The following is a 10918-nucleotide window of genomic DNA, read 5'->3' on the forward strand; positions in this document are numbered from 1 at the left end:
AAATTTGATGTATTTAAGACACTTTTAAACTTGTACGTATGTTATTTTTGAACTAATAAACATGTAAAAATGATTAGATTGACCAAATGAATGATTTAATACATATACTAAATTTTTTATTTTCTTAGACTAGTTGGGCGAGCAAGTCACCCACTAAATTGAAAATTTCAAATTTCAAATCTAGTGAGCTCAAGTGGCCTCACTTGTTGGGAGAGCTTGATGAAACTAGCTCATAGTGGTCTTAGTGAGCAAGTGAATCACTCGCCCGACAAAAGATATTTTGAGAAATCTTATGTCTAGGAATGACTTGGTCGTTCAAATGACTATACATTTAGGGGTGTCTCAGTAAGCAAGAAAATGAATAATTGAGCAAGTCTAAGTTTGAGCGAAGATGAACTTATGGTCATTGGGTGAATCATTTGATGGTTGAGCGATAAATAGAGTTTAAAAACATGAAATGAGTTTTAATCGTGAATTTTAAGGGTGAGGTTGAGTAAAGCAAAGACTATATTATGCTATAAGTTTATTTAGTATGAGGTTGAGTAAAGGCAAGACCGTTTTATGCCATAAATATATTGAGTGAGATTGAGTAAAGCAAGATTCGTTTTATGCCATAAATCTATTGGATTTATAATAGTTATGCTTTATGTGTTAATGATGTGTACAATATGGCCATTTCTAAAGAGATTTGTCATATTGTATATTGCTAATGTATGCATTTGACAAGAGATTTCGACATGAGGTCATCCTAACTATACTAAACACCTAAACTTATTAAAGAATGATGTTTAGGTGATGAAAATGGAAGGAGACCGCTTAGTTTGGTGAAGCGACATGAAATATATCATATCTTACATATAGTATATAAATTTATCTTGTCATATAAAAATGACTTTGTCATATAAAAATGACTTTGTCTAAAATGAAATAACTTTACAAGATAATAAAAAGTTATGATAGATATAAGATTTTATAAGAATTTGACTCAATTATATATGTTTTCTAGAAAATAGAATTTAGAGTACACGTATGCTTTTATGAGATGAATTAATATGAATGAAATGTATTGATAAATTATTTTAACATATGAAAAATGTCACCAACTTATAATATTTCCTGTTTTGGTTAGTGTTTATCCTTCTACTAGGACTATATATTGTGATTATATATTGTATGTGAGTAAAAATGATAATCATTAGTGCAACAAAGGAAAACAACAACAATTGTTTTTGACAATACACTTTGATTTTTGAATCGAGACATATACTGGCAAGGTAAAAAGGTGGAGACTTTTGGTCTAAGATCCAATAGAGGTAATATCTCCAAGGTTTCTGTTTCGATTCTTCTGCACCCAAGGTAATAACATGGGTCTATGGCAGCGGTTCAGGCTAGAACAGATATCAAAACCCTTTTTTTTTAAAATCAGGTGCTCTTATATGAAATTTTTAAAAAGAACCCAACTGGAACAGAAATTCCCAAAACCAGAACAATTAAAACCTTAATTACAAGAAAATTTTGCAAGCATAGAAACCCAAAATTTCCAAATTTTAATCCAAAACGCAGGAATCAGATTAAAAAAAAATCCCAAATCAGTACGAGGTCAGAAATCCTAAACTTTGTTCTGGAGTCTGACACGACTTCCCTTCACTGCGAAGACACCAAAACACGAACCCTCGCGGAGGCACCGCTACTACCACATCGCGAGAAATAAAGATGTGCCTAAGTTGTCAAAGTCGTCTCCCTTCCTGCAAAAACGAACCAACACCGAGAAGTGAAAGGGAGTCTTCCCTCAATGCGAAACACGAACCAGAGTTGGTGAAGAGGAAAAAGAAGTTCGTGCCTCCCTCACTATGAGGCGAAACGAAACAAGAAGAAAAGAAAAAGATGAAGATGAGTGCTTTCCCCTTCTTGTGAAGTCGCGACAAAGGAGTGAAGAAGAGAACAAAACATTAGTGGAGAGAACCCCTAAGGGCGAGAGAGAGCAACAACGCAATTTAAACCGAAACGAAAGTCTTCTATCTACAAATGCCTCTGTTAACGAAATTTAAACCTAAACGCATGTTATTACCTCGATTATTTTTTTAACCGAGGCAGTAAGCCTCCACCGTCTCGGTTCTATAAAGAACCGAGGCCTAAAGTGCCTAGAAAAAAAATTAAAAAATTATATTAAATGACATTTTTGTAATTTTAATGAACTTTTTTACCTCAGTTCTAAGGAGAACCGAGGCCAAAATCCTTGCACAAAATTAAAATGCCCAAAAAAAATTAAAAAATTATATTAAATGACATTTTTGTAATTTTAATGAACCATTTTACCTCGGTTCCAAGGAGAACCGAGGCCATGCCCCCTTTCAAAAAGTCTGTCCGTTCAAACGTCAGAGTACAAAGCGAGAATGTCAACGGAGCTGAGGGGTTTTGGTCTCGGTTATCCTCAAAACCGAGGCCAAAAACCCTGCACAAAGATATTTGTCATCTGAAAAGTCTTTTCTTGGTAACTTTTGCGGGCTTTATGGCTTCGATTACCTTTGTAACCGAGGTTGTAAGTACTTTATGGCTTCGGTTAAAATAGAACCGAGGCATATACTTTTTCAATAATTTTAAAAATGCTACTGTCCCATTTTATGCTTTGGTTTTTGATCAACCGAAACATAATGGACATGTTAGTAGTCCCGTTTTTTACTAGTGAATGCATATGACTATGGTAAACAATATTAAAACTATTTTATGATTTATTTTAAGGTGTTTTATCTATATATATGACTTTTGTACTGTGTAAAAGAGTTTTAAATATTTTGATACTTGACTATGTTTTATTAATTGGATGATTGTATATACACTTATTTATATATATATATATATATATATATATATATATACTTATTTATTTATTTATATATATATATATATATACTTATTTATATATATATATATATATATATATATATTTATTGTATCATGTCTTATTACTTAATATCTATGAAATATGAAAATAATTGATTAATAGTATGTTTTTGTTACATATACTAATAGAATTTTCTCATGTTTATATTTCTGCACTTCAAATTATAACTAAAATTGAGATTAATAATTGTTAATGTTGTGTATTAAATTTCGGGAAGCATTTAAGAATAGTATGTATAATATTACTATTAATAAAGACATATGATATGCTATAATTGATCACGCTTTAAATGCAACTCGCATAATTTATCTAAGCTAGAAATGCGCATTCTTTTCGTATATTAAGATAACAATATATTAAAAACACTAAACTAAGTGTAATAACATAGTCCTCAGTTAGCAAAAGAAAAAGAAAAATCCTATTGATTAAAACATAATTGAAGAAAAATAGTTGAACCAGATTTGAAAGTAAGAAAATTTATAAATTATTTTTATGTATAAATTAATTTTAACTGAAAAAAGATTTTTTTCTTCTTCTTTCTCAATAATGATCTCTTATTACATGGTGCATCCCTATTAAATAAATAAAAAATACTTATGACTAAAATATAAATTCCTTATTTAGTTTTTAGTTTATGATAATTTTTTTCTTATGTTATTCAATTCTTATGACTAAAATATAAAACTTGAAATGTAAATGATTCATGAGACATGGAAATTAATGTTCAGCATGTAAGCAGCACTGAGCAATGATTTTCACATTCTATGAAGAGAGTTGAAAGAACGTTGCTGCGGTGCTTAGCCAACAATGAAAGCGCCATCTCAACAGCTTCCAATTTTAAAACCAGAAAATCCATTGAATATTCCTCAACGTCCCTTTCACACTAACCTCTTCCAATTGTACCACCTGCGGCATTTGTTTACTGCTTAAGATGACCAAACCATCATTATTTTAATGTAATGCTTCTCTTTGCTTCGATCAAAAGCTAAAAACTTTACTTACTTTTAAACCTGCCCATTAAACTTCCACGCGGTCTCTAACCATTCAAGACTTCATTTTTACCGCCGCAACATTTTCACTTTGGGGGCACACAAGAGACAAATTAGTGCTGCAAAGAATCTTTAGAGAATTTATTTTTCACTGTTAGATGCCACTGTTCTGATGTTTGTTTAATTAGTGAGAAAAGGAATTTACAATTCAGCTTTTGTCATGGAACAAAGTAAATACTGTGTCCTTACACAGGTTGTTTTCCTATAAAAGTGTTTTTGTGAAGTTTCACGTGTTAATTGTTGCAGGAGCTGTTCCTGTGTTGCATGTTAGTTTGGATAAAACAGTTTCTGCACTGGTACTCATCAGCTCTTTGTTTTTTTCTTCCTTTTTTCTAAAGTAATATTTTCTAGTTTGACAGAGTTTAGAGGCTTGGATTGTGGGGTTGAATTTTCAGAGAGTGATATATACGTTTGAGAAATGAAGTAGGTTATTTATTCCTCTGGGTTTGGATGATGGTATTATCATATACGACACAGAATTCAGCTGAAAGCTTTGTTGAGAAACCGGAAAGGCTCAACCAAACTTGAGTTGAAAACAGTATCCAGCAGCTTTAAGTGTTGACCTGAGGTAGAAGAAAATGGAAGGGAGGGGTTTTTCTGGCTTATACAAGAATACAAGTGAGGAGTTGTTCCTGAAGACAGTGATGGAGAGTCCTATTGGTATGCCAGTGCCTACCATGGATATGTTGGGATTCAAGGCTGTTTCACAAAGCTTCCGCACCGACAGTGAAGAGCTCTTCAAACGTTGGTTAACAAATGGAGAGGCAAGTCACTGTATATGACACAAGATCATGTTACTTTGATGTTTGTTGTTTATGTTCTTGTTTTTGTTGAACGTAAGATCAAAGCAGCAAACTTTCTTGACATGCATATTTTCGTTCCAAGTTTCTAAACAATTCCTGAACTTCATAGTTTGTACATTTGAGCAGATATACCAGTTGACCATGATTAGTAGAGGATGAACAATTTAGCAACTACCATTCTTCTGGGTTTCCCATTCAAGATCAGTTCCCCTACCAAGAGTATATGGAACCCCTCACCCTGCATAATTTAAGAACACAACTCAGATTCCTTATGTGCTTTTGGTGTTGTCTTTCTATCAGAATCAGATTTTTACCTCTGAACCTTTGTTGACATTTGATGTAAATTTTAATTTTGCAAACCAAGTTGAAACTCTATTTTGATTGTCATAGCTACGAATCCTAGTCTCCCTGATTTTTGAAATGAGAACAAGACTACCTATTAATATATGAAATTGACAGTGTCTGCCTATACTTTGTTCATATTGTAGCCCTTAAAATGCATACCACCTTTCATGAATCGTATTGATATATTACGTGATTATTGCTTATATTTAGGTAGGTAGGTTAGAGAATAAACCATTCCGAACTTGCTGATCCTTCTCTTCTTTCTAACAATGCTCTAGTTCATTCTGATAAAAAAATTTGCAGTGAAATGAAGGCTGTTCTCCTCACATAACAGTAAAGTAATTCTAAAAACTGTTCTTAGGTATTGTCTTTTTAAACTATAATATACAAGGATAGAGACAATATCACACGACAAATGCCGGTGAAGAAGGTAAAGAGTAAAGATTAATGAGGATTTATCTGTGGATATTAATTGAAGAATCAAAGTCCACTGATTTTTCTCCTTAAAGAAACACTGGTTGAACAAAACAGCTGAGCAAGCAAAAAGAATGATGAAAAAGTATTGCCATTTTAACATGTGAAGCCCTTTAACCCCAACAAAAGAAAGGCTATTTGGATTTTATCCAAAGCATGTTATGTCATGAAGGGTTGAATTACCAGGCCACAACAATTACAATAGTTTTTTTGATGATGAATTAATTGTATATAGAAATTTTTTTGACTAGGGAACTTGTACTTGGATACTTCTTACCTTACGTTTCTTCATGCTTCATTTCTGCCACTTTCTTTCAATTGATGATATCTGTTCTGTAAATCAGGGGTACAATTCATCAAGCATGGGACTAAACAGTCGATTATCAAAGAGGTGAGTATGTTTGTGAAAGTAACACATTTTATTAGCATAATTGGTTTAATTTCAAAATTAAGAAAAGTTTGTCTATCATGATAGTGTTAATCAAGATATTCAGTAGCAATTAACTGTAGTGTTCCTGTTGATCCTTCATCGAATCTTGGTTTCAATAATTTTAATTTTTAATTATGCATTTTCTGGGATGACACACGAATTTCCTGATGCATTAAGTCCTAATCCGTGTTTTGTTTTGAAATTGTGATTGTGTTGAAACCGCAGGATCTCCACCGAACTTGCAAATAATGTGTCTAATGAACAACGTGTTAGTGTAGCTTCAGAGGGAAGAAACAATGACAAATTATACATGCAAAATAACCTTTTTGCAAATGATGTTTCAGGTGACATCAATTTTCAAATCAGGTAATTGTTGTAGTCTTCCTCAAACTGCTATTCATATGAAATCTCTGCAAACCTAATTTTATTCATTGGACTTTATTGTTTCTTCATTATTATCTTTGCTGTGAATTTCTTTGTCAACATCAAGAAATAATATGATTTAGAAAGTTGTTCCATATCTGCAAATTTTTTTCAGAGATCCTGTTAACAAAGAACTACAATCTAGCAGTGACCTGTTTCTGGCCAAGGTTTGTATATGCCAAACTCATTACTTAAGCTTTAGTTCCACAAAGGTTCATGACCCTTCAATGTCTAATTATTAATGCAGGCCTGGTTTCTTAGTGATCAAAGAGTAACAAGAAGCCGGTCCTCTGAATTGAGGTATCATTACCACACCCTTTGTATTTCTGTTCTTCAAAGTCATGTTTACAAGAGGCACTTGCACTATATTAGTTCCTCCGTTGGATTTTATATGGTTACACCGATACAAAGTCATACATTAGATCCTAAAGTTTTAGACTTTTACTTCATTGTTGTTGTGAGCTAATTTGAACCATTTGTCTGAGAGAAAGTTCAAACTACTTATTTGCAGGCGGAAGTATACTGAAATGCAAAATTCTCAAACAAAACAAGGAATGGAATCAATGAGCATGGCCCCTCAACATGTTGTGGACTCAACAAAACAAGAAATAGCAAATTTTAACGGTTTTGATTACATTACTGTGTGTGAGCTTCCAAGCCAAAAGGGATCGTTCATGTCTCCATCTAACTCATCTTCTTCTACCTTCCACGCTCATCAAATGGTTAATGCAGATAAAGTATCATCTTGTGTTAGTATGCTAAAGGGTACATTGCAACGCAAGAGACTATGGAACCAAGTTGAGAAAGAAGCTGCAGGAGATAGCTTAAATGGACTTTATTATCCTCAAGAACCACTTTTCCAAACTGGTTTTAGCGAAGAACAAGAAAATTGGAATCATCAAAAGCTAATAAATGTGCAAGGAGCTTCCACTGGTCAAATTAAGGATCCTGGAGTTTACTTTGGCTCGGATGGTTTTGCTAATCAGACAAACCAAACATATGTTGCAAATGTTTCTCGTGAACCTTCTCAAAGCGAATCCTCTGCTGCTGCACCCGTAATCTCTTCTGGTTTAGATGCATGTGAAGGCCCTAGTAATTCAAATCAAAATCTTTGTGAAAGCCCTTGGAAACAAGTGGGAGTGAGTAGAAGTTCAGAAAATACTCAAAACAGAGTCAAAGGTATGAAAATTACATGATGATGGAGTTGCATTAGTTTGCCTAAATCATTGTTCATTTCACTTCTTGCATCATATTCATTTGCTTTGGTATTTCTATCTATTTTTTCTCCAGTTGTATGAGGTCAACAAAAGATTGTACACAGGGGCTGCCTCTTTTTGAGTGATACTTTTAAAATCTTGCCAAATTATTAAGTTTTGGAAATAGTAATAAGGATGCAGAATTATGCTCAGGAATTGAAATCAGTTGAATTTGGTAGTAGCATTTTATGTGGAAAAAAATGCATTACAGTAGTGACTACTAACTTGAAGCCCCCACCGTAATTTCTTCAGCTTTTTTATATAATCATACTTAGCACACAAGTATCATATTAGATCAAAATCCTTTACACAACAAAAAAGGTAAAAAATGAATCTTTTCTTGATTATTTAAATTTCTAGCCATGCCCATTTATTTTAATTACACTGTGTTTTCTTTGGAAATGCAGGTGTCAGAGAACAGATAATGGATAATATAAAAGATGACCGGAAGGTATAACCTACTCTTTTTTTTTTCAATTGTGACTTTACCAAAAGATTTTAACAGTTTTTTAATATGAATTAATCTGGCCAAATTGTGCAGAGGAAAAGTCTAGAAAGATACGGCTCAGTAACATCAGCTGTTTCAGGTAGCCATTTTATTTTATATTAAATGGAGTTATTTTTCTCTAAAGAATACTCTGTAACTTTGATCCTCTCTGTTGCTTGACCCTTTGTGAAGCTTTTTACCTTAACTTTAGAAACCTCAGGTCAAGATTATTAGTAAGCAATGTAATAAAAAAAAAATTGTTAATAGCTCTTTCTCTTAATGAAACACCTATGCAAATAGCTTTGTCTGGTCAAATCTTGCAGGGTAGACATTTTTCTTATCAGTCAAAGATTTAATTTTACTGAAAATTTCACCTTGTGGTGAATGCCACACAGCATTTTATGTTACTTGGCCATGTGACAAAAATGTAGAGAAAGTTCTCTATTTTAAGCTATTCTTCATAATTTGACTATGTCCCTCTTACCAAATGATTATGCAGAGGAGAAAGGAGACAGCACAAAAAAGCGTAGAGTGGAGCGTTCAAGGAAGTATGTTGAAATAAACACACAGTCTCATCCTATGTAATATAACATTTATTCTAGTTTTAACCTCTTTAAGGCTTATTCTAATGATAACAACATTGTGAAGCAGAATGGCTGAGGCAAAGGAAAGAAATTTGACACCATCAGTTCCCTCTGATATGCAAACTGTCTTGAAACGGTGTGAAAACCTTGAGAAGGAAGTTCGGTCGCTGAAACTTAACTTATCCTTCATGAATAGGTAATCAAAATCAAATCACTTTTAGTCTATAGTGTAATATGTGTTTTGGTTGCCTTAACACACCATTATAAGCAATACACAAGAACTAAAATCATTGTTTTAAAAATATAGAGACTAAAACTAGTAAATTTCAATGACTTAAAACACATTTTATCTTGAATATTGCAGAGTCAATTTTGCTTGGATTGACTGCATATATCCCACACAAGATTGCCTTTTAGCAGTTAAATTTGGTACATTGAACTCAAACACTGTAAATTTTCAGGAAGGATTCTGAACAAACAAAGCAGATAGAGGATCTTCAGAAGCAGAATGAAGACTTGGCAGATGAAAAGGAACGTCTCCTTGAAGAGATTGAAAGAATTCTTTCTGAAACTGGAAAAATATAATGTTTTGTTTCCCCTCTACTTTCTGCTCAGAAACTGTTTAGTGTTCAGACTAGCTCTGACAAAAAAATCTTACCACAGTTAACTTTCAGACCAAATGATGGTAAATAGTGAACCTCCGGATTCTGTTTTGGTAAAATATAAATGCTTGGATCTCTAAATTGTTAGTGTGATAATGTTTTTGGTAAAATCTAATTCTTATTGGAGATTTTAGAGGCAAGAACAAGGGTTTTGATACGGTAAATTAAAGCATGGTCGTTCATCCAGAATATGTATGCTTCCAAGGGATTTAGAGTCTTAGATGAGTGCATTTATCAACCTAGACATTATTATGATTGGAAGATATGTTCTTGAATTTATCATCTAAGAAACTTACAAGAATCATTTCCTAAATTTTTTGTTTTAATAATTCTTCCTAAGTGATTTCAGATTTGTTTCTATCACATCCAATAATTTCTCAAGTCAAGGTCTAAGGTAGTTTAAATTCTGTTTCTTCCTTTCTCTTTTCATCGATTGTCGTTGAGGGGTTAAATATAATTTAAATACATTTTCACCCTTAAATATAGTCTACTATGGTATAACAAATTATCAATGGTCTATCCTATATTAAATAATAAAGTATTTATTCTTTTGTTATCTTAATATTTAAAAGTTCGATTTACATGATTTTTCTTAGGGTGAAATGTACAAGTATTTGCAAATTCTTTTAAGCACAATAACAAAAGTATGGACTGTTATTTATATCATTGTTATAATTTTGTTTGAAGTTTTATTACATTCCTTAATCAAGTCGGTAAACTTTAATGTACAAGTTTTTACCTAAACAAATTAGCCCTGTCTTACTTTATTGTATATTTTTCATATAGCATGTATATTAATCTTAATACAATATTTGTAATTTCCATTGTGTTTTTCTCACATATATTAACTAATTAGTGAAAGGTTTAACTGAACATTGAAATGCGGAGAAGATAAGTTAGTTATGTATATAAATAACTATAGGTCGCATTATTTTAACTAAAATGATTTCTATAAAGATAAAATGTTATTTTTTTAATTAATTTTTAAAGAAATATTATTAATGTCTAGAGAAGTTTTTTTCTTTTTTATAATTGAATATAATAACAATTTTGTATTTAAATAAATTATTTTAATTAAAAAAATAATAAATCACCTGAATAATGGTAACTAATTGTAACAAATGTACGTAAAACTCAAACTAAGCTGCATTTGATGTATAAAGAGCATTTAAGTTTTTGCAATTTAACTATAGTAAAAATCGACAGTATTTATTATGAAAAATATATAATAAATTGATAAGTCGTTACAAATTTTCAATGATTTTAACAACTTCAAACCATTATTTCTTGTGCTATATTATGTTCCTCCAAGTTGTTATATGACCTTCGATGAAGAAGGGTTAGGGATGAAAGATTCGATTTGAACTAACAAATACTAAATTTTTTCTTCTAGAACCAATGTCATAATTGAAAATTTTGTTTATGTATGCAATAAATATCATATAATATTTATCTCCCTTACTAATCTATAATTTCTTTTACTTGAAAAAAAATATTTTTAAT

At 31.8% G+C, this 10918-nt stretch overlaps 1 protein-coding gene across 1 annotated transcript; it reads left to right on the top strand.

Moving 5' to 3' along the window:
- The first annotated feature begins 3856 nt into the window (after positions 1–3856).
- On the top strand, positions 3857–9704 carry LOC124833365 (protein CYCLOPS-like). Its single transcript, XM_047307836.2, has 11 exons — positions 3857–4715; positions 5918–5964; positions 6229–6369; positions 6542–6593; positions 6674–6726; positions 6938–7605; positions 8090–8133; positions 8224–8269; positions 8669–8717; positions 8821–8949; positions 9215–9704. Exons 1-11 carry the CDS (start codon positions 4530–4532, stop codon positions 9336–9338), a joined length of 1539 nt encoding a protein of 512 aa, XP_047163792.1. The 5' UTR covers positions 3857–4529; the 3' UTR covers positions 9339–9704.
- Positions 9705–10918: the final 1214 nt, after the last annotated feature.

The sequence above is a fragment of the Vigna umbellata genome, chromosome 10 (assembly GCF_029865625.1).
Source record: "Vigna umbellata cultivar VRB3 chromosome 10, Vumbellata_1.0, whole genome shotgun sequence".
In the NCBI taxonomy this organism is placed as follows: Eukaryota; Viridiplantae; Streptophyta; class Magnoliopsida; order Fabales; family Fabaceae; genus Vigna; species Vigna umbellata.